Here is a 24,213-nt window from a genome sequence, read left to right as displayed (position 1 = left end):
GCAACAAAAAAATTAGTATAGTATGTCAAGATTCAGTATTTGTGAGTAAAAGATACATTTTCTTTTTATATTAATTAGTTATCATGACACACTGTCACTGTGCGTATATAATAAATAAGTTTTTATGCTTTAAATGAAAGAATAAAAGAAAATATCATCACGACAACAAAATTGGTATAGTAGAATTATAAATTGTCGTCTGTGAGTGAATAGTGCATTTTATTTTTATATTAATATAGATATAAAGTGAATGAAAATAATAAAATTGTTAAATTTTTTTCAAAAAAATATATGTGGAATAATATACATTTTGTTTCTTCTTTATAGTGTGAAATGACAAGAATGTCCCTACTGAAATCCCAAGGGTTATGGCCCCCACTAAATCCTCCACATTACCCCACTCCCACTCTCCCTGTTCTCACTTCGTCACCTTCCTTTTTTCTCTTCATCGTCGCAAGAGTTGAAACGAAATTCTCTCAAAATTCAACAACATTCAGCAGTACAAGATTCTCCCTTCGTGTCTTCTTCAGCCCATTGCTCGCAGACACATCAAGAATCATACTGTAGAAGGAGAAGAAAAAGGGAGGAAGAAGAAAAGTTAGAGCCCAGATATGGGGGTGGATTACTACAACATCCTGAAAGTGAACCGCAATGCGAGCGATGAAGACTTGAAGAAAGCGTACCGCCGCTTGGCGATGATTTGGCATCCTGACAAGAATGTGAACAAGCAAGAAGCGGAGGCCAAATTCAAGCAGATTTCAGAGGCCTACGATGTTTTGAGCGACCCGCAGAAGCGCCAGATCTACGATCTTTATGGCGAGGAGGGCCTCAAATCGGGTCAAGTCCCCCCTCCTCCACGTAGCTCTCGGACCCATCACCAGGGTTTTTACAATAACAGTCAGCAGCATCCGAACCCTAATTTCCGGTTTAATCCGAGGAATGCGGATGATATTTACGCCGAGATTTTTGGGGAGAATAGCAATGGGAATGCTAGTGGGAGCAGTAATAGCGGTGGGGCTAGGAGAGATGGGTTTTTCAGGAGCACGACGATGAATGGCGGTGGAGGTAGGGAGTATGCGGGTGGTGGAGGATCGAGGAAGGCCGCGCCGGTGGAGAATGTGCTGATGTGTAGCTTGGAGGAATTGTTCACTGGTTCAACCCGGAAGATGAAGATCTCTAGGACTGTGCTTGATTCTCATGGGTATGTGCTTTTCTAATTTTGCTTCTTTTTCTTTTCTTTCTTTTTTTGTGCCATATATGGGATGCTTATTTGCTTTTGCTTACTATTTCTATCTTGTGTTCCTTGGTTTCTGATTTTTGTAAATGTTATTCAGTGTATTATCTGGTTGTTTGTGTCTTTGAATGTTTGGCATGGATTAAGAAGGAAGGCTTTTGGTAGTTTATATATTCACCCGGTTGTTTGCCGTTATTGATTTCACCATGTAAACTGTTGTGCCATTGTGAATTAACTGTTTCTTGAGTGTTTTTGGCTTACTTTTTTGAGCTTTGCATGGTTGTCAAATAATGTGGTCTTATGTTCTTCTTTTCCCTGTTGGACTGAGATTTATTTTGTTAATCAATATGGATGCTGGCACTGAGAACTATGTGAAACAATGCATTCTCATCTCAAAGTTACAGCTTGATAGCGATTCCTCTCTTCCTTTACCTTTGTTGGCTATTTGGGCCATCAAGATATCTTCTCTAGGAACTTTTGCATGACCTAAGTATAACTTCTGTACCTATTGCAAGAACACATGACATCATATTACTCAAAGGATGGCCTCCCATGAATATCCAGCCTGCGCCTGAAAAAGTTTGCCTTTTTGTTACCGGTGAGTGGCAGTTGATTTGCACAGGCACTTAGTTGTCAGGATGAGTTATTAAACTTGCACCAAAGATTTTTCCTTCTTATAAATAAAATAAGTTCAAGCTAAGGCGTACGGTGAAGAGTAATTTGATTCATGATTTACCTAGTTTGACTATTCATATTCTTTCTGATTCTTGCTTAAAGTTGCATATTGTTTTTGGACATCTACTTATGTAGGGCTGGTGAGATTTATTAACTTTTTATTATTATATGATGTAAATGTTGATTATATCTTGTAGTGCGGCTAATGGAAACTTGAGTTTTCACAATAAATGGAACTTGGCTAAGCTTAGGGTTCCTGTAACGGGGAATAGCTCAAATCTCCAGTTCTTGTGTTACATGCATAAGGCCCCCAAGGGCTTGGTTGTCCATCGACATGTCTAGTTGTTTAGTAGTAGCCTTAATTCATTTTCAGGCCTGCTCTTTCATGAGATTGATCATCCGACAATAGTTTGTCCAAGTCTGATTTGTCTGCCTCTATGGATTTGCATAATCTCCTAGGATCCGTCTCATTAGGCTATTACTTGGACTTGTATACCGACTCAATGAGGTTCCTTTAATTCAAATGATTACTGGATCTGTGTCTGCCCTAAAGCTTGAGGAACAAATAGCTTTATGATGTAACATAGTGAAAGTTTCTTCAGGGTCAAAATCAATTTTTTTTTTCAATTAATAAATAAGAGATGTGTGATATTTGGTACGATATTGTTTATTTATTATCCTATAAAATATTTTGTCCTTATAACAAAGAACTAACAGTTCAAACCTGTGGATTTTCTTTTGCTAATATACATAAGTTGTGTATCTTTCTGTGGAACTGGCTGATTTTAACAGGAACTTTTAGTGCCAGTTAATTGGTTGCTTGCTTGAGTCTCATCTTACATGAAATCTGGTGTTTGGTTCAGTACTGATTTTTAACATTATGCTGATGTCTTTTGGGAATGTAGTAGTTGAATTGTATTACACATGCACAAATTCAAAGACACACTTGCATGTAAAAGGGTTACATAGAAGAGCCATTCACACTTGTTGGCCAAAAACCTTTTTATGATTCTGAACTGATGAATTAAATTGCATCATACACGTCCAAGATGATATGGTGTTTGGAAAGAGTTGGGTTCTATTCATGGGCATGACCTTGACCTGGAGTAGAAAAATGTCTCCATGGTATGTGATTTCTGTACATTTATATGGTTTTGAATCTTTTGATTCTCAAACTACAAGAGGATGCGTGCTTGTGTTAGAGAAAATGCCCTAATAAAAGATACCTAAAAGCGTTACGTGATCCTTTACAGCAACACATGTGAGTATTTGACTGCAATGTGTACTAGAGATATGAGAGGGATGCTTAAATTCTGCAGGTTTGATTATGCCTTGGTTGAGTTGAGACAATTCTGATACTCATTATCAATTAGGAAAACTCTAATTGGCAATGTCGATGTCATATTGGATACTTTTTGCAGAGTGTCCGAGTAAAATATACTTAGCACTAAACATTTAGACGCATGCTAGGAGATACAATATCAGAACCTATAGATGCATTTGTAATATTTACGTCTTGTCAAGGGTGTTTTTGTGTGAAGAATTCAATTATAGGATTACTTTGGCCAACCTATGCAACCTTTACAATGTATATGTCTGGTGTAAATGCATAAAAGTTGATTACAGGTTCGAAAATTTGCATTGATAATTTTTTGTCTTTTCACTTTCAATAAATACTTGCTGGAAGTTACTTGGTCTATTTGGGCCTTCTGGTTAAAAGCTGCACTGGGACTTCAACTTTACATGTTTCTTGCTTAAGTAGAATTTTGTTGCCCAGAATACTTTCATACAAGTTGGCAAAAAGTACAAGTCAGAGATTTGCATTTTGATTTTTTGGTTAAGTAATGGAGCTTCAGGTCCTGTTGGATAGTGGCAATGGCTCTAGGCAAGAGTGCGATACTTCAAATAGCATTCAACCTTTTCATGAATTGTGTTTCTTGCATATATAATTTTATCAATCTGCCTTAGTGAGTGTTTATCCCTTTCGGATATTAGTATATTTCAATTTACCATGGTAAATTCTCTCTCAAGAAACAGTTCATATACCAACCATAGCCGTGGCCTCCAGTGTCGATGGCAGTGTGACTGTAGTTTATGTTGTACAAACATATAGTGACTTCCTAACTTGTTTTTGATACTTGTGAAGCTGTGCGTTTGCAGAAGTAACTGAGTAGCTATTTGTATGAAATGTATCCGATAGAAGGAGGGACTTGGACTATATGGTTCTTTCTGTGTCTCAAAGTCTCTTATTTCTGTTATAAATGCTGGAAGAAATGCTGTTTTTATACAGTACATTTTAAAGATAAATGTGTTTCTGATCAAGTTCATTACTCAATATCTAATTACACTTGTGCTTATTGTTTTTCTGCAATATTCATGTATTTGTTAGTATTTTAATATGTTTGATTGGATTCTAATTTTGTTTCCAAAAACTTGAATGTCGATCTAGTTTTAGTTTGTACTGATGTGTACTCTCCATCTTGCAGCAGGTCTCGGGTGTTGGACGAGATCTTAACTATTGACATAAAACCTGGTTGGAAGAAGGGCACAAAAATAACTTTCCCGGAGAAGGGCAATGAAGAACCTGGTGTGATTCCGGCAGATCTCATTTTTGTGGTGGATGAAAGACCTCACTCAGTTTATACGAGGGATGGTAATGATTTGGTACTGAAGCAGGAGATAACACTTCTTGAATCCCTCACTGGAAAGACTTTGGAGCTGACTACATTAGATGGCAGGAATATAACGGTCCCTTTAACAGAGATTATCAAACCTGGACAAGAGGTTAGTGTCCCTAATGAAGGAATGCCAATTTCAAAGGATCCTCGCAGAAAAGGAAACCTGAGGATCCAAATTGATGTCAGGTACCCAAAAAGGCTCACTGAAGCACAAAAATATGAATTAAGGAGGGTTTTAGGCGGAAATTCATGATAATGTCTCGTCAATATTAGAAGAGATAATATTAGTACAGGTAGATAATGCAGCATTCGAGTGTAAATATGAAACAAGCATGCTATTGAAGTGTGTGAATATTAGAAAGAATGTTCTTTGAGAGGATCTCAAGTTTTTGATTCCTTTAGCTCCGCCCCTAGGGATTGGATGGCAAATGCATCTTCACGGAGGAAGTGGATCCTCAAAATTTAGGGAGTACATGTTTTGTGGGATAAGATACATTAGACATTTATGTGGCTTACTCGTTGGGTCCTAGAGGTTTTTGTTTTAGTGGTCAGCATTCGATATACTTGTAGATTAGCTGTGTTCAGCAGCTGTTGATGAGTGTAGATTTGTTGCTGAACAAATTTAAGTTTCTTGGACAGGGAAACATCCAATTAATAAATTCTTGATCCACCTTATTCTTACTCGTGTATTCTTTTAACGGGTTTTCGCTTTATATCTTGTAATTGCACCAGAATGAAATATGTTAAGGATGTCAAAGTTTTTCCTGATTGCTGTGTCGATGAACATGAAAACTGCAGTTATGTCTTTATAGTTGCGTGGTCTGTGTGAAATTTGAGTCAAACTGTGGCGTGCGATTGTTAAAGAGTTGTGCTGTGTTAATCTTGTTTGGAAATGCATGTTTTGGTGTTAGCACTTGGTATGGAGATAAAGACTGTAGTGTTGGCATATTCTCCTTTTTGGTGTTAGAACCGGAGAATTTTCCCTGCATAGAGTCTGCTGTCTCAGTGTCAATGGAGAATCTCACTTTTCTTGTTGGTAGAGCTGTCATGTTGACCTTTAGACGAAGCAACAGATAGCTCAGCAACCCCCAACACATGCCTTCAACATGGGGTTGATCTGTACACGTAGTAACAGATGGTTCAATACACCCCTCAACACACCCCCATATTGAAGGGTCCGAGGGGCGTGCTGATTTCCACATGAAGTAAAAAATTGCTCTACACACATCATATTGAGGGGCATGTCGACGTCTATACATAGCAACAAATTATGCAAAGCACCCTCTATTCGGTTCCACGTTGATTTCTGCCCTCATTATGAGCAAAGAATTCAGACAGAAAAACATCGAAATGCAGGGGAAAGTGAAGTCTGGTAAGCATAGACTTTACATCAAACTATCTCTTCTTTCCATATAGCTCTTAGGTTTTGGTGGGCTAGTTATGGTACTCTGTTGTCTGAAGAGGTAATTGTGTGTGCAACCCCAATATCTGCATGAAGCTTTGCCAAATTGAGGTCAAACTAACTCCTGTGAGTAGCTAAGATTGTTGGTGAACTATGTTTTGTAACTTGTATACTGGTAATATTCAAGTTTTTGGAATTGAGTTGGGTACAGGACAGGAGTAGGTGTTTTATTATAGAGGACATGGTTCCTTGTTTGAACATTTTGATGTTGGAATATGATGGATGATTTGGTGTAATGTAGTTGGTGTTGAAACCTCCAGACATTAGTACCCAAATAATTACATAATTTCTTTTTAGATTTTGAACATATCTATTTTTTATTAAACAAATAATTCATTCTTGAAAAGTTATATCATTTCTTTGCAGTGATATTTTGCATTACAAATTAATGTAAAACATAACTTAGAATGTAATGATTTAAAATTAAGAATTTTTTAAAATAATATAATTATACATATAAGAAGTGTCAGCCTAATAATATATTTATACTATATAAAAAAAATTATTTTCACTCACAAATAGCTGTTATTTACACCACATTACCAATTTTTTGAATTACCAAAAATATCTTTTTATATTTCAATCACCCCTATTCAAATTATTCTTTTAATCTACTATATGATTTATACTATCTATAATATGAAAATTTCACTTACACCATTTTTTTTGTGTCGATAATATTCTTAAATTAATTTTATTTTATTTATTAATTTAATTTTTTAAATATGATGTATTAATTTATATATTTTATTTTTATTTATAATATATTTTAAGATATAAATAATTTTGTATCATATATACAAAATGGTGTGTCAATGACTAATATTTTTTAAAAAATAGTGGATAACATGATATTGAATGGTCATGAAAAAACCTCTAAAGAGATGCATTTTCTGTTTTTTTTTTTTTCATTTACAAAAAGTTAAGTTATTTCATTAATAATAAAAATGGAAAAATCTTATTAATTAAAGATTTATTTGTTTTTATTTTAAAAAAGTCAATTAATTGAAAAATAATAAAACCGCTGGCCTCGATGTGAGCAGTAGGATTGGAAGATAAAGGCGTGTTTGGGTCCCATAAATCACACTATTTAATCCAAACGCTTCCAACTCTCATGATTGGTACCCCAACTTTTCTCTTTTTATCCACACTTTATCTCCTCCTCCTTTTCCCTTCTCTTTATTTTCTGACGTATTTCCGAATTAAAAATTTTAAATTTATATTAATAAAATTATTGTAATTATTTGATTAATTTATCTTATAATAGGGCAAAATCATTCCGTCCTCCTCGAAGATGGGAGTTCATAATTACTAAATTTGTATCCGAGGTAAACCTTTACATAGTTACCCTATTAAGCCGAAAATTCCCCTTGACAAACAAGTCTGACATAAAAGAAAAGTCCTGAAGCAAATATCCACACGGATCTTCTTAATGATTTGCCCTACTACAAGAGAAGCCCCTCCACGATGCCCTATTAATATTCCAAAGAAGCATGGACGAAGTACCACAACACAAGCCAAAAAAAAAACAGAGAGCATCAAGAAAATCGTTACTCATAACCATCGTCCTCGAATTAATTCATACATAATCAATTGCTTATTTTCAACATTTACAAACACTCTCTTACCCACGCAAAATTTTCATTTCAATAGAATTTAAGGGTGGGGGGACTTAATTTGAATTAAACTTAATCAAACAAAAATCAATTATATATATATATGTGTGTGTGTGAAAAATCGCACGTCGAGGATGTCGTGTGCACCATTTGAATTCTGACCAAATCATACAAATCTTCTTGTGTGGTTCCCTTTTTTTTTTTGGCATTAAAAAATTAGTGGGATCCACAATAATGCACATATTATTTAATATTTATTTGCCAGAATTTCCAGTGAGCAACATCCATATGTATAATATTCATCCATCACATGCCATGCTTCCTCAGCTACCTCTTTATATATATATAGCCCACAGAAATCGGGTTCCAATTTTTACACTTATTGTTGGAATTAATTAATTGTTGAAGCTTCCTCATTGTCATGATGATCAAAGCGTTATATATAAATTACAACAATTTTTCCTGAAATTTGGCATAATTACATATACTCCTTCGTTGTTTGAAAAATTATCAATACCCTTCTTGATTTTAACGGTCGTCTAACAATTAGCACATTCCGTTAGTCCCCGTTAGGTTTTCATTCATTTTAAATGATGAACTGATCAAAATGCCCTTGTGGACTAAAACTTACAAATTTATTTATTTTTTAATTTTTTTATTGACTAAGTGGATAAGTGTTGTATAATTTTTAAAATTTTTCATTCATCCCACTCGATTTTTTTTACAAATTTTTATTTTTTTAGAGAAAAAGAAAAAAAATTCAATAAAGGCATAGTTGAAAATTCCATACATCCATCCAATAATTACATAATTTTATCAAATATTATGGGATATTTATAATTTTTTAAATAATAAAGAGTATTCGTAATTATATCAAATTTAAAAAAAAAGTCGTTGTAATTTACCCTAAAATCTATTTATTTAAGAAAAAATGAGTTGCATGGTGGATCTCCCTTGTTCCTTTTGATTTGGTCCCCTATGAAAAGGAGAATAAGTTCAAATATTTTTTCTTTTTTCTTGGTCCAGCAAAAAAGAGCTACAAAAAGAATTATTGCATCCACCAGTTTATGTTCGACACACGACCACGAAAATCAGACACGAGGTGGCATAATCATCCTAACAACTTATAAGATGTTAGAGAATCGAAAAAGACATCAAACTATCGAAATTTAATTAATTATATAAATACATAATTTTGCTTAGGGGAAAACGTCAAATATATAAAAAATAATAGTGATATACTAACACAAATATAAATGTATTTTTGTTTATTAAATGTTAAGATTAAAGAACTTACGAGATATGTTAAAATTTTATGATGATATTAACTTTTTTCTTTTAAGAGCTTATAAAATCTAAATCTTATTTAAAATTTTTTATAAGCTCTTCTATATATATATATATATATATTTGAGGATGTGGAGATCATGCCTAATCGGTTCCAACGAATAAGAGGTTAGCTAGGACTAAGGTGTGAGTCGAGTCGAGTTGAGTTGAGTTAGGTTGCGATCGAGCTCAAAGTTTTTGAGTTTGAGTTGAGCTCAATTATTTTTTGTCTGGGAGCTCGCAAGCCAGCTCATGATTTTTGTTTCTTTTTTTTCGACATTTACATATAAACTATTTTATTAAAGTGTTTATATATAAGATTAATTATATTTTGTCATTCGAATTATGATCGTTTTTATATTTTGCCATTGAAACTTTTTTTTTTTTTGTAACAACTTACCATTTCAACTTTGTGAAATTTTCAATTTGCTATATATGACCATCTTTTTTTCGATTTTTTTGCTGGAAGAATATCATATGCTCTGTATATGTGAAAAATATCACATCACATAATCCTTAAATATCACATATGTATTGTATGTTATGTTTTTTCGATAAAAAATTGATTGAAAAATAGTTATAAATGACAAAGTGCAAAGTTGAGATAGTAAGTTAACACACAAAAAAAGAAGGGTATAGATGACAAAGTGTGAAAGAGTCATAGTTCGGATAACAAAATATATAATTTACACTATTTATTATTACATCAACTTTATATTCAAAATTCACCATATATTAGAATTATGAATTGATATATCATATTTTAATTTTATATAATAATAAAATATAGTATTTTTTTTACTTATATTTCCTAATATTTATCTAAAAATACGCTTAATCAATAATTTAATAAGTTTTGATAATTTTTGTGTGTTGTTTATAAACTTATGTGGAAATTTGGTTATTCTCATTAATTAATCAAAGATGATAATAATATTAATAATAATGATAGTGATGATGGTTGAATAATTTTAATTATTATTTTATTATATATAATCAATCGTTGTTTGATTTAAAAAAATTATTTTTATATTTGTAAAATTGAAAAGATATAAAAGTCAAATAATAATATAGATGTTGTGAAATCATATATTCATAACATTAGATTAAAATATTATACCATATATTTCTTAACACATTTTATAATTAATACAATAAAATTTAATATTATAAATTTATAATAATATATCTTTTATTTAAACAAAAAAGTAAAAAACTTCTCTAGCTTGGGTTAGAGCTCGACTCGGATAGAAAATGAGCTCATAAGTTTGACTTGCTCAAGTTCTTTATCTTTATCATAAACTTGTTTATCGAACTCAACTTGTTTACACCTTTAGTGTAAGCTGTTATTTACACATTTTAGCACAATTTTTGGCACTCTACTCATTTTCTCTATATTCTTTTCGCTCGTCTACTAGTTTTAGGTTGCTCATTTGCGATATTACAAAAGGATTGCTTGTATTTTTTTCGTTTATTTAATCTAGTTTTAGTTGATTTCTGATTAAAAAAATTACTAATTTAAGTATCGAAATACTAACGTCTATTTTGCAGAGTTAGTCTTCTAATAAATTTACAACCTGGAGATATTTTACGGTATTATTGAACCCAATAAATCAATTAATAAATCCAAAAGAAGTCGTGATTGATGCACCCGAATGAATAGGATTGTGATGTTCATAAAACCTTGACCAAATGTAATCTTCTCTTACCCGATTCTTGTTCTTGAATAAAGGTGGACAGGGTCAGGCAGGCGGTGGGTGGTTCGTGGAGAGAGCTGAAATACATAATATAAGGATCTTCCTCATCATCCCAAATAAAATCCGGAAATCAAGAACATAATCCGGGTAAAGACAACCCACCAAACACTCACAACCGCTTGTGTTTATGCCCATGTTTGTTAATCGCCGGTTTTTATCCACATGAAATCTTTAAATAAACATGGCAAAGAAAAAGGTAAAAACATTTGGATAAGGGCAGATCTTTGACCCCACCTTCTCTCTTGCTTTTTCTCTTTTTATTCGCCTCATTCTTGCTCCCTTTCCACCTCTCTCTCTCTCTCTCTCTCTCTCAAATCTTCAAGAAGACAAAACCAAAAACCCACTGTTTCAAAACCACCTAATATTTCCAGTCAAGAAAGAACAGCTCTTGTTCTTGTTTATTAGCCCTTTTTCTTGATTATATGTAGCTTTTGTGGGTCTTGCTTGGATATCAGTTTCCTGTGTTTTTTCTCCCTTGTTTTGTTGATTAAGGACAAGAGAAAAAAAGGGTTCTTGAGAGGACATACATACATACATATACATATATTTGTAGGTTGTTGATGCTGTTTGGTTGAAATCTTGAAAGAAATGTCTTGTTCTTTGAAGGCTGTTTATGGGTCCAGTGTTTTGACTGTGGAGAACAGAGCCAAAGGGTCTTTTAGGGTTTGTTCTTCAATTGAGGCTCTTCAATTCAAAGAAGCAATTCCAAAGGAGTTTTTGGCCAAAACCCTTGATGCATCAGATCAGAAACCTGTTGACAGTTTCAGCTTAAAAGCTCCAAAATTGGACCCTTTCAATGTAAACATATATTTTCTATACACCATTTATCTCCACTCACACATTCTTTCCATTTTTGGTCTAATTCTCTTTGCATTTTGTTGCTTGATTTCAGGCCCAACCATCATTGTGCAGGGGCAAATCTCTGAGATGGTGGGAAAAGTCCCTTCACCCCAACATGATAGAGATCCAATCAGCCCAAGAACTTGTTATTTCCTTGTTGAATGCTGGTGATAGATTGGTTGTGCTTGACTTCTATTCCCCTGGCTGTGGAGGTTGCAAAACTCTGCATCCAAAGGTATATTTTTGCACTATTTCAACATCACTCGCCATTTTCTTCTTACTGACAAAATCTCAACCAATGTTTCAACAGATCTGCCAACTTGCTGAAATGAACTCCAATGCCATTTTCCTCAAGGTGAACTATGAACAGCACAAGCCCATGTGCTATGCTCTCCATGTCCATGTCTTGCCCTTCTTCCGATTCTACAAGGGTCAAGACGGCAGGCTCTGCAGCTTCAGCTGTACAAACGCAACGGTGAGTGCTACCATCCCCTTCTTCATTCTCAATCAAGAATTTACTGATTTTGGTGTTGCCCAACACATGATGATTCCTTGTATGCATGGCGCGCGCAGATCAAGAAATTTAAGGATGCATTGGCGAAACACGGCAACCATCGTAGCAGCATGGGGCCAACGAAGGGCCTCCATGAGTCGGAGCTGCTGGCCTTGGCCTCAAATGGTTTGATATCAAGAGATTTAGTGATGAACTCAACTCTGAATCATAATGTAGATGAAGAATTGGTGTTGGCTTTGAGTTAGAGATTCATCCCTCCAATTTTTGTTCTTTGAATATGTATATAGTTCATTTCATCTATGATTTTTATTTTTATTTTTTTGTTTTCTTGTTTTTCCCATAAGCAGAGCAGGGCTGTTGGTTTTTTTTAGATATATGCCTTGTATGTTTGGAGGATCTGATATTCAAAATTTGACATGATGAGATCATATAAAATATGTCAGATTGAATTTTCTGTTTCAAATTCTACTTTATTTTAATTAATATGCATACGCTATGTGCAAAAAGATTATGTTATTTTTTTTAATTTTGATGTAATAACACGTAAACTTTTATTGTTTTCGTTTAATAAATATATTTTTTATTTATAAAAAATTATTAAATTTATTAATATTAATAAAAAAAGTGAATAGAAATTTATATTTATACTTATAAATAAATTTTTTGTGACTAAATTATTTTTACAGCACTGAAAAATACTTCTTCATATGTATTAATGTGTAAGGACGTATAAGGATAATTTAGTTATCAAAGGACTTATTTAATCTGTAATAAATTAGTAATAAGTTAATCGAATGTAAATATGTTTTATCCCCCGTTTTTTTGTTAATATAATCAAATTCGATGAATTTCGATTAATGGAGGGATTTATTTGTTCAATAGAAATAAAAATTATGGTACTAGATGTAATTTTTTAAACTACATGAGTTTCTGTGTAATTACACCAAACTTCATAGGAAGAGAGTGTTGTTATCTATTTTATATTTAGATTGATGGATCTGAATTTGAAAAAAAAAATTCAAATGACTCTACATTTAAAAAGAATTTAAACCAATTTAAAGCATAGTTAAAAATTAAAATTGAAAGATTTAGAATCCTTTTAAATTTAAAAGTATTCAAACAAATTTAATAGAGTACTAAAGACTTAAAATCTACAGTTTCAAATCATGTACAAAGCTTTATTACACTTTGGTAGTAGAGTAAGTTTTAGTTCGGACTCGATTCGGTTAAATTTTAATTAATTATATGAACATACATTTGCTGTACAATTGATGTACAATTTTAAAAAATTGAGCAATTACATGACAAATGTGATACATTTACTCCGTAATTGATTTGATTCTATTATTCGTACAAGATTTTTTGTCATTCATTTAGTAAAAGATAATTCTACCGTTCATTTAATGCAATCTTCGACGTAAATGAGGTTTTATTATGTGACAGATGCATCATTAAAAAAAAGTGATCAATTACATAATAAATATAATAGACTCGATAAATAATTGATTTAATTCAGTTTGTATAAAAAATTTACTCAAATTGAGAAATAAAAAAATTAAAAAAAAAATAGATAGGACAATTTGGAGGGGGGGGGCCCACAATTACAGGGTAATAGCGTGGAGCTGACGAGGATGTCCCATTTATACGCAATAAGTGGGCCCCACGACAGTTAATGTGGATTAAGATTCTATGCTGTCTTTAGCAATATCTTTGACTGCCACTCCACGTTTTCGCATAACACAAAACCAACGGCGCATCCACTTTCGAGGTAAATTAAAATAAGGGATAATTATATTTTTCACCCCTGAAATTTAATATTTTTTTGTGATTTAAAAAATTATATTTAAGATTTGTTCCTGTCTAATAAATAAGTTCATTCTTTAGCCAAGATTTATTAAATTTATTGATATTAATAAAATTAGAAAAAAAAATCTATATTTTTGCGCTCGATTGACTTAAAACTAACTTATTGCAAGTCAAATAATTTTTTTATGACAAAATTATCCTCAAATGTCTTCATGTCTTAATGCATGTAAGGAGGTATACCTTCTTCGTTGTAAGGGTAGTTCGATCATGGAAAAAATATTTGACTGTAATAAGTTAATCGAGGTAAATATCAAATTTTATTTACTTTTTTTTTGTTAATATCAACAAATTCAATTATTTTTTTACTAATAAGGGGAGTTATTTTTCAGACCGAGGCAAAACCTCAAGGGTGCTAGATTAGATTTATCAAACTACATGAGTTCTACGTATAATTACCCAAAACCTCAGGGGCGAAGAATGTAATTATCCCTAAGATAAATTGGAACGAGATTTTTTTAATTTAATATACTTATAAATATTTTTGTCATTTAAAAAGTTATAAATGCTCTCCTCATATTTGATCAAATTATATCATTATCAAATGAAGATTTGGAATTATCAACTTTATTATTGCTATAAAATTTTTTCTTTCTTAAAAAAATTAAAAAAAAAAAAATGTGGATGAATTTTTTTCTTAAATTATAAAAATAATCATTCACTCAGTCCCCCCAAAAAATAAGTGAAAATTTAAAAATATAAATAAAATTATAATCCTTAATCCATAAGGGTATTTTAGTTAATTCACTACATAAAATAGATGAAAATCTAATAGAGACTAACGGATTTGACTGATTGGTATTAATAATTTTCAAATAATAAAAAAATATATAATTACGTTATATATCAGGAGAGCTCATTGTGATATACCCTTCGTTGATTCTACTTTTGTATTTATAAAATGTGGTTGATAAAGATGGATGAGATAAAATAAATGTAAAAGTTCTATCCAAAAAAGTGTTTGTAAATATACAAATATTTCATAATATATTTATATATTATGAAAATATATATGCACAAACAGCCCAATATATATGCATTATATTTTTTTCGGACAAAATCACATTTTGCTATTTAAACTATACCCGTGTTTACACTTTGACATCTAAATTTTTTTTTAATATCAACATACCATCTCAACTTTGCAAAATTTGCACTTTACCATATATGACATTTGTTGCTGATTTTTTGGCCGAAAAAAGATCACATGTTTGCATATGTGAAAAAACATATGACCTTTTTTGCTGATTTTTTGGCCGAAAAAAGATCACATGTTTGCATATATAACAAAACGTCATATCACATAACACTTAAATATCTAATGTGCATTGCATGTGATCTTTTTTTAGACAAAAAAACTTGGTGGAGAAATAGTTATAAATAACAAAGTGCAAAATTTTGTAAAATTTGGACGGTAAATTGACAAAAATAAATAAATAAATAAAATAAACAACAAAATATAAAACGATCATAATTATAACAAAATATAATTAACCCTCCTTTTTTGGTAGATATACACTTAATAGTACACATAAATTTTGAGTGTATGCATTATATATTTTAAATTTTTGTAAGGTGTAATTTACAACCGGTATGCATTTACAATTTTTATATAGGGTGGGAAAATGTAGGAAAATAATGTTGAATTTTAAATTAATAATTAGTAAAATATAATTTGTAATTTCATGTCTCAAATAGGGTACAAAATTACAAAAGTATTAAAGATGCCCAAAAATTATTTCTTTATACTTTTGAGAAAACCTAAAATAAAAAAAGATATTCTTTTCTTCAAATTACACCACAAAAATAAATTTAAAAGTTATTGTAAAATGTAAACTTAAATTTATGAGATATATTGTTATCTTTTGACATTTCTATAAGAATATAAACCCATTAAAAAAAATTAATCTAATTTTGTATCAATTGTTATCATTATTTTAATGAGTCGTATTTATTAATGTTAATTTATATTATCAAAAAGAAATTTTTTTTCTATATTTTTTAAAAAATGTATTAAAATAAAAATCTCTTTATCCAATTTACATTAGAAAATAAATTAAGATAATAATACAAATTATGTCAATATGAATTTCAAGTGAGATATAAATTTTCTTCTAAATTTAAAAATTATTCACTAAAAAGCAGACTTCAAAAATAATTTCGAATACATTAATTCTAAATATATGATTTAATAAGAATTATATTTTCCAATAAATAAATAAGCCAAACTATCTTTGAAGATAAATAAACTGAAAAAAGACATATACATATATATTTATATATATGTAGCACAAATATAACATAAATTATTGTCAATTATATTAAATTATAAATACCAACTTAATCATATGTATATGATTATCACTTCACTCACGAAAATTATTAATTTAAATGATTTCACCATCTAATGGAGTCAATAACATTGGAATAGATAAATGTAATTTTATAATTTAAAGAATTTATAAAATTATTAATTTAAGAATAATATTTTACTTATTATTGATATCAAACACTATATTTTTGCTATAGCACCTCTTAAACAAAATGATAATAAGTATGCAAAACATATGAAAAGAAAATAAAACATAATAAAATAGTCAGAAATCTAATAAAATAAAAAAAAGGATAAAATAATAACTCAAAAGGATATAAAAAAAATAGTTATATTTTTTATTAAAAAAAACTTCTCAAGAAGATATATAAATATTTGACAGGATATTTATTAATTGATATCAGGACAAAAGTTAATTTTAAAATTCATGACATATTTTTATTAAAATTACTTAAAAAATTAAAAAAACTAATTGATGTAAAATTTGAACAAAAATTGTAAAAATTTAAAAATAAAAAGAAACCTATAACAAAAAATAATTAAGAACTTAATATAAATGGATGGACAAGAAAAAGCGAGAAATTAAAGATGAGAAAGAATAAATAATGAAAGTTAATGTAATTAACTATTTATATTTATAAAAATAAGTGTACGTGACAAATTAGATCAAAACTAATTTTATTTTAAATAATATAACATGATTGAAAAAATAAATATATAATTAAAATATAGTAATTATGACTGTTCAAGAATTATAATGTGCTTTCTGAATTTTTCTATTAGACATTATGCCTTGTATAGATAATATTATTAGTGCAACTTATAGATTAAAGTGATTAAGATTGTCTTAAAATATTGAGTTATGAGAACTTATAAGATATAGTAAATTTTTCTCAGAAAACTAAAAATAAAATGTTTAAACCCTTATAATACATTTTATTTATTTCACATAATTTCTTGCTGATTTGTGCGTCGAAATGCTGACGCTTTTGGGGGTTAGGCAAAGGATATTATTCACAATACTACATTTTTGGTAGGCATAAATAGTTTTGATATCTTATAAGGGGCAGTTCACTTCTATACTTGAAATAAATAGTTGATAGAGTCCTGTTTGATAAAATAATTAAATAGAATGAAATAATAATTTTGAGACTAATTTTAGAATGCAAAAAATGCATAATTGGAGTTGGTATTTACATTGTATTATAAATATTGGGTTAAAAGTATAAAATTCTCAAACTTCCATTTTCGTAATATTTTTAAATTTAAGGTGTTTAAATTGTCAGCAAATGATGATATTTGTGCATCTAAATCTCCTCTCATATTTATTATTTGTTGTACTCTTTTATTTGAATCACAAATTCGATAAATTATACCCTTTTTGTCAAATTTAATGTTCTTTATGTTTAAAAGATTTAATAACTTTCTTCCTTTCATACTATATTCTATTTTTTAAAAAAAATAAAAAAATTAAATTAAATATAAGTCTAAATTAAAACTTAAATAATGAAAATACATTCAATTATTTATTATAATTGGATAAATCAAAAATTCAATTCCACCATTTTTCCCAAGAGTAGCCCCACTAGCCAGCACCTTGGCCTTGCACCATAAAACGAATTGTGGTGGTGAAGAGTGGAGAAGTTACTCACAGGATGAAAGGGACACCCAATACTTGGTGGAATATTAAAAGTGACACCTAATTAGAAAGGAATGAACAATTTCTGGAAAATCCCATTGGATTCTTTCTCCCAAGTCCCATCTCCCAGTATTTGTGCTTTTGTGTGCTACCCAATATTTTCAAAATCCGGCGGGGGATTGAATAGGTCAAGCTACTGGGTCACTAATCCAACCGATCGAAATAGTCCCTGCTCATCTATATTGTGTCCTGCACCACTCAAATTAAAAATTACATCATCGAACCATCCAACATGAACATAAGCACAACGGAACTTGGAGGGGGGGAACGATGGGACTTGTAAAAGAAAAATAAAACATACAATTAAAGAAAAAAAAATGGCTGCCTTCATTTACACTGCACAAGTTTATCACATTGGTGCTATTTGGAGCCCATGAAAAGATAGGCTTCAACAAACACCACCGTTCAAATCTCCGTTCTTTATGGAGCAATCATCAGGCATCCGGCAACCCCACATCAACAACACAACATTTTAATGGCTCACACACGCTCAAAATAAAACATTGACCGATAGAATGATTTTGCATCTATGAGAAATAAGGGGAAAAAGAGTGGCGGAAGAATTGGAAAACAACAATGAATCGTATTACGGATTTCCTGATAAAAGCCAAATGAAAAGTTAAAAGTAGTCTCATTGCTTGTCATGCAATATCCAAGTGAAAAATGAGTTGAATACCATACCGAGAAACAGGTACAGAAGAAGATTTACCCTTGAGATGCCTCAGAGGTAGCAATGATGACATATCATCATCTCTTTCTCTGATAATACGTGCAATGGTGGACACATAAAAGGCAGCTCAAGAGGTTCCAATACAGATGTAGGTTTAGAATTCAGTAGTTGTATACAATCAAAACATTAAGTACTATATCATAAATGATTTGCCTCAGAGGTAGTGACAATATGCATATCATCATCTTTAGTTTCTGATAATAAATGCAATAGAATGCGTCATCGGCAAAAGGATTTCAGTAGTCCAAAAAAAATTCCAAGAAAAAATGGTGCTATGTACGCAACAAAGATACTAATGCAGACACCGCATAAGTGTGATGAAACAAAATACAAATGCTGGAGATAATAACACAAACGGTTCACCAACAGACAATGAGTCCACAGATCCTTTGTCCGGCTTAAGCCCAATACTATGAAGGCATAATTCTCGCAGTAGGGTGGTTCAATTACCAGTCTTATGACCCTAGATTAAGTTTTCTTGGAGATAAAAGAATGAGGGGAATCTTAGAGCTTCACAAAAGTATAAACTGGGTGGCCAACCATTAATACACCAAGGAGTTGAAAACAAGGATCTAGGACTACCATGTCTATTGGCTTGACTAGAGCTAGCTTTCATCCAACTCTGAGAAAATAACTGAAAATAAATAAATATGGTGATAAAAACTGTTTGTGATATGAACTAAAACTATGAAATACAATCAATTATAAAAGTCTCGTGCATCTGAATTGAGGTCAAGACATTAGAAGAGTTCAGAAACACAAGGGAAATAGTAAAAAATCATAATTTCTAGAGGTTCAAGTTTATGCATCAGAGAGATTCCCATCGACAAATCATCATACTCTAATAGAGTGCTGATGTCCCTGTCTGTTTATAGTCATATGCATAAACCAACCCAGTGCAAATTGCAAGGAAAACAACAAAAAGCATCAAGAAGAAATAAGCAGCAATCACAAACAAAAACCACTTGCATCCTATAACCTGATATTTCCACAAATACTCAAGAAAGTTGGAATTTTTGTGCCTCAGATTTCAATATTTTCATTGTATAGAACTCAAAGTATATTTAACACCATCACCGGCACCATCTACTGAACATGAAACATATACACAAAAGTACAATGCATTACAAAGATACATTCAACTAGAAAATATCAAAGGAGAGTTCTATGAAGATTACAACATTCATGTAACTCATATAGCATCAGAGAGATTCCCATTAGACCAAGTCATCTTTCTCCCAAAGGATATCTGATGTCCCTGTCTATTTTGTCATCACTTGCAAAAATCAAAACTTTGTGGAGTAATTATATCAACAAAACAATCACAACTAAATTGTACCCAAACAGATCACAGCGTCCTAATAAAAAAGAAACAAATCAAATGCCTCGTAGCCTCAGCTTAATATGCTTTTCATAGTTCATCACTCAAAGTATATTTAACGCCATCATAGGCACCCGGGCATTCTAAGAAAAGCTGCAACTTCAACTACGTTCAAATTGAACCAACAATCCCTCCCCCCAAAAATTAAAATAAATAAGTAAATCTTTGATAAAATAGCGTTTTAGCAGCACAAATATGCATCCGAGATTCTGATTTCCCAATAAAATATATCATCTTTCTCCGGTAGGAATATGACAAATTTTCTGTATAATCATTTGCATACAATTCAACAAACAAGAACCAATTGTAAACAAACCCCACAATGATTTGACAAGAAAGTAAAAATCAACGCCTTCAAACCTCAAAAGGGTCCGGAGAAAACCAGCGGCACTGAAGAAGAAGAAGAAGAAGAAGAAGAAGACCATACACGAAAAATATTAAGATTGCAATTGGTCGAAAATTGAGCTTTTGTTACCAACAAACCGATAGAGAGCGGCAACAAGAAGAATGCTCTAATTAGGGATTGGAGTGTTTGGAGGATTAGGGTTTATAACAAGGTGTTGCTGCAGCCTCTTGGGAGGAGTATAGATAGGGGATTGTGTCTAAATTCTTGAAGGTTCAATGCTGGGCCGCTAGGGTTTAAGAATTGGAAATGTGAAATTTAAAGACTTCACCGTAGATCAATGTAACTACAAATAGCATTATTGGGCCGGACCCGGTGACTCAAAAACCACACTGATTTCAGTTCAGTGAGACCCGAACCCGAATCATTAGTCCGTCCACCCAACATTTGAAACCCGACCCAACATTTGATAGCAACAAGTTTGTTAATAGTTTCATCCAGTTTTTTTTTATTAACAGCAACAAATTCGGTGAAATTTAACTGACAAAAAAAGTTATTTATTAAATAGAAAAGTAAATTTTAGAAATACTATTAAAATATTAAATATTTCCTGATCAATATTTAGAGGGGGTATTTGTAAAAACTTATACTAAGTATAATTTCTTTTCATATATGTATAAATTGGGGGGTCACAATATGGGTGGAAATTCATGGTTCTAACCCAATCCACGGTAGTTTTCGACTGGGTTGGGTTGATTTAATTTTTTTTAATATGGGTTCGAAATGGTTTTGTTTAAATAAATTTAAATTGATTACAGATCCTATATGGGTTGTAATGGGTTCTATGAATTTTTCATGTTTAATTGATAAAATAATTTTAGTATTATAATAAAATTAATAAAATATATTAGTATAAATTATAATCATGAGTTCATTATGGGTTTTATATGGGTTGGTGATCGGTTGTAACTGGGTTAATAATAGATTCTATATGGGTTGGTGATGAATTTTAAGTGGATTGGTGATTTATATGGGTTGGTGATGGATCTGAAGCTCGTTAGAATTTATTTAATTATACTATAGTATTACTAACTATTTTTACATTTCTAACTTTTCATATTTTTATGAGAAATAAATTTTCAAATAAAAATTAGTAAATTATTATTCTTTAAATAAATGAAAAACAAATTAAAGGGAAAGTGAAGAGTTTTAGAAAATAGTCAAAATTTGCAATTCATATGTGACCATTTAATTTTTTTTTTTTAATAAACTGATAGTATACAATTATATTATAAATTTTAATGAACATAAACAATTATATTATAAATTTATAATGAACTAACATGTACTATTATTATTGCAACTGAAAATTCGCAATTCAGTTTTAGAAAGAATGATGAAGAAATTGACTGCACAACTATTTATCTCATGATTTGTTTCAGAAAACGACGTATTTTTTTAATACTTTACAAGTTTTTCATTTTATATTTAACAAATGAATTTTTAACGTTACCTGCTTACTTTCCATAAATAGTGAATAATATAAATTTAACTATATTAAATTATATTACAAGTTGTATTAAAAATATTGTCATTTTATTATTATTATATGAAATTTTAGATTTTGTAAATATTAAAGATAAAAAAATGGGTATCGTCGACCCAATCCGACCCATTTACAACCTAATCATTTTCAACCTGTTAATTGAAACCCATTTTAAACCCAACTCATACCATTTGGACCCTACCCAGACCCGACCATTTGCCACCTCTAGTGCAAATATATTTAATATTGGTATATATAAAAAAAAATATAAAAGAACTAAAATGATCGGGTTCATATTCAGATCAAATCACTAAGATTTGAAACCCTTTTCGAGACCCAATTAAGGTTTCAAAATTGACCCTAAATAAGACAGATCCGAACCTCGATCAAAATTTAAACCAGACCCCGTTGTCCTCCCTATTCATAACTTCCCACCTCGACACTGAGGCGAAATAATAAACCCAACTCACTCCAAAATGATAAGCGACTAAAAGTATTAACAAAAACATTTTGGTCTTATTAGACACAACATCTTACTAAAATAAGTAAAAGACTGGATAAAATATTTCATTTCAATTATCAATTTAAAAAGTCAATATTGGATCTAATATATGCTTACAACTTACAAGAATTCCAATACCATGGAGTCCAGGGACCAAATTGGCGATCCCTAGAAAATGGAAGGACTAACTTACAAAAAAGAAAATATTTTTAGTACTTTAATGCTAAAGTCAATAAAAATTTCGAACGAAATTCAAGTAATATAATAAGTCAATTTAGTAATATATTTTTGTAATATCATTATAGAAACACATAAGAGTTGCTTCATTTGTTTTATTTAATTTATTAATTTTAATTTTTCATAATATTTATTTAATTAAATAGAAAAATAAAGCTAAAATAAATAATTAATTAGAACGGTTTAAAGGAATCAACCTCAAATATGCATGAATACATATTTATTGATGAAAAGATAATTTTAAAAGGTCGAGGATGATCGAAAAATAAGTATACTTGAAGATATTTTAATTCACGTATATATGGCCAGGAGATTTATTTTTTTTATATTTATCTAACTTCCCAATCCCCACTATCTTTAAATAGTTATTTTATATTTGTATTCTCATGAATTTTTTCTTTTGCACCCACTTTTTTATAAAACTTATAACATTTCGTTTATTTTTATTGAATATTTTAAATAGTATGAAAGAATTATGCACACCCCTTTTGTGCCTGTTATGTAAATAAAACCAAACAAAGGCCAGGAGACATCAACTGTGCTGTGGCTTCAAAAATTACAGTGAAGAGTGAATCAGTATGATACTATGATCCTGAAAGCATAACACTACAGAAGCAGATGATATAAACCTAAACCAAGGATGCATCCTTCCACCAACAGAGTGCTAATTCCTTAGAAACTGGAACATCCCAGGGTTTAAGGGAACTTGCATAATTAAGAATTCACATCTTAATCAATGTGCCAATGCAAGAAAACCAGAAAAAGACACCAACGAATGCCTCTGATCTGATCTGGGTGACTTAAATGCACAGATAGGTAGGGGATCTTAACGACGATACTGCTTTGCACACAATTCTTACAATAGTGAAGGATCTCAGAACTAACAGTAAGCTGAAGGAATTGATGGAAGCATTGGCGCTGTCAAGGTTGTCATGATATGTATCTATCCTGCTGTTCTTGGAGAAGCTTTGCCGAAGATTTTGCATCCAGATAAAGAGAATTCACTTCTTCAAGATCGGCCTGCGGAAGGTACAAGTTAAGCAATTTCTTCTCCTCATAATCATTGATAGAATTCTTGCCCAAGTTATAACCAACTTTTCGCCATACCTTGCAAATACTATCACGACCATTCATTTTAGCAACTATGCTGGCAGGAGATAACAGCTGGACCGCATGCCTGAGGGAAACAGCATGAATTGGAGTAACATTTAGCATAATGTAGCTAGGAAGAGAGTTAGCAGCCATAAAAGACGCAGAAGAGTAAAGAACAACCTCAAAGATGCTTGTTGTCCAATCTCTCCGAGATAAGCCAGACTTTCCTCGTCTATTTGCAGCTCTTCAACCTGAGCTCGAATAGCTAATATCTGACGTAAATCAACATAGCATTGTTCAAGGAAAAACAGCTAAATAAGAATATTGGAGGTCTCAAAACTTCGCAAGCAAATAACTCCTGTAAAATAAGATCTAACCTGTATCAT

The 24,213-nt window shown here is 31.1% G+C and overlaps 3 protein-coding genes and 1 long non-coding RNA gene across 5 annotated transcripts in view; 2 read left to right on the top strand and 2 right to left on the bottom strand.

Moving 5' to 3' along the window:
* LOC105157118 (dnaJ homolog subfamily B member 1-like) lies at window positions 407–5,262 on the top strand. Of its 2 annotated transcripts, none has more exons than XM_011073419.2 (2): window positions 407–1,201; window positions 4,399–5,262. In XM_011073419.2, the coding sequence occupies exons 1-2, from the start codon at window positions 612–614 to the stop codon at window positions 4,838–4,840; spliced, it is 1,032 nt and encodes a 343-aa protein (XP_011071721.1). In that variant the 5' UTR covers window positions 407–611; the 3' UTR covers window positions 4,841–5,262. The 2 variants fall into 2 exon arrangements, with proteins under 2 accessions (XP_011071721.1, XP_011071720.1); XM_011073418.2 differs by having other exon boundaries at window positions 408–1,201; window positions 4,396–5,262.
* LOC105157117 (thioredoxin-like 1-2, chloroplastic) lies at window positions 11,006–12,556 on the top strand. The gene is made up of 4 exons (XM_011073417.2): window positions 11,006–11,546; window positions 11,641–11,823; window positions 11,899–12,063; window positions 12,162–12,556. Exons 1-4 carry the CDS (start codon window positions 11,337–11,339, stop codon window positions 12,345–12,347), a joined length of 744 nt encoding a protein of 247 aa, XP_011071719.1. The 5' UTR covers window positions 11,006–11,336; the 3' UTR covers window positions 12,348–12,556.
* On the bottom strand, window positions 17,802–20,738 carry LOC110011676. Its single transcript, XR_002286691.1, has 2 exons — window positions 20,468–20,738; window positions 17,802–18,185 (listed from the first exon to the last, which is right to left on the bottom strand). It is a non-coding gene; the product is annotated as an uncharacterized LOC110011676 (long non-coding RNA).
* The window catches only part of LOC105157116 (ruvB-like protein 1), a 5,632-nt gene continuing 4,681 nt past the window's right edge, over window positions 23,263–24,213 (bottom strand). The window contains exons 11-13 of the mRNA XM_011073416.2: window positions 24,008–24,124; window positions 23,843–23,912; window positions 23,263–23,755 (exon numbers count right to left, since the gene is read on the bottom strand). Of these exons, the coding sequence (XP_011071718.1) occupies window positions 23,666–23,755; window positions 23,843–23,912; window positions 24,008–24,124 (277 nt within the window). The 3' untranslated portion in view covers window positions 23,263–23,665. The remainder of the gene's footprint in view (window positions 23,756–23,842; window positions 23,913–24,007; window positions 24,125–24,213) is intronic.

This window comes from Sesamum indicum, linkage group LG3 (genome assembly GCF_000512975.1).
Source record: "Sesamum indicum cultivar Zhongzhi No. 13 linkage group LG3, S_indicum_v1.0, whole genome shotgun sequence".
NCBI classification, from domain to species: Eukaryota; Viridiplantae; Streptophyta; class Magnoliopsida; order Lamiales; family Pedaliaceae; genus Sesamum; species Sesamum indicum.
The sequence above is the reverse complement of the archived record's forward strand: the minus strand, read 5'-3'. Positions and strand labels throughout refer to the sequence as shown.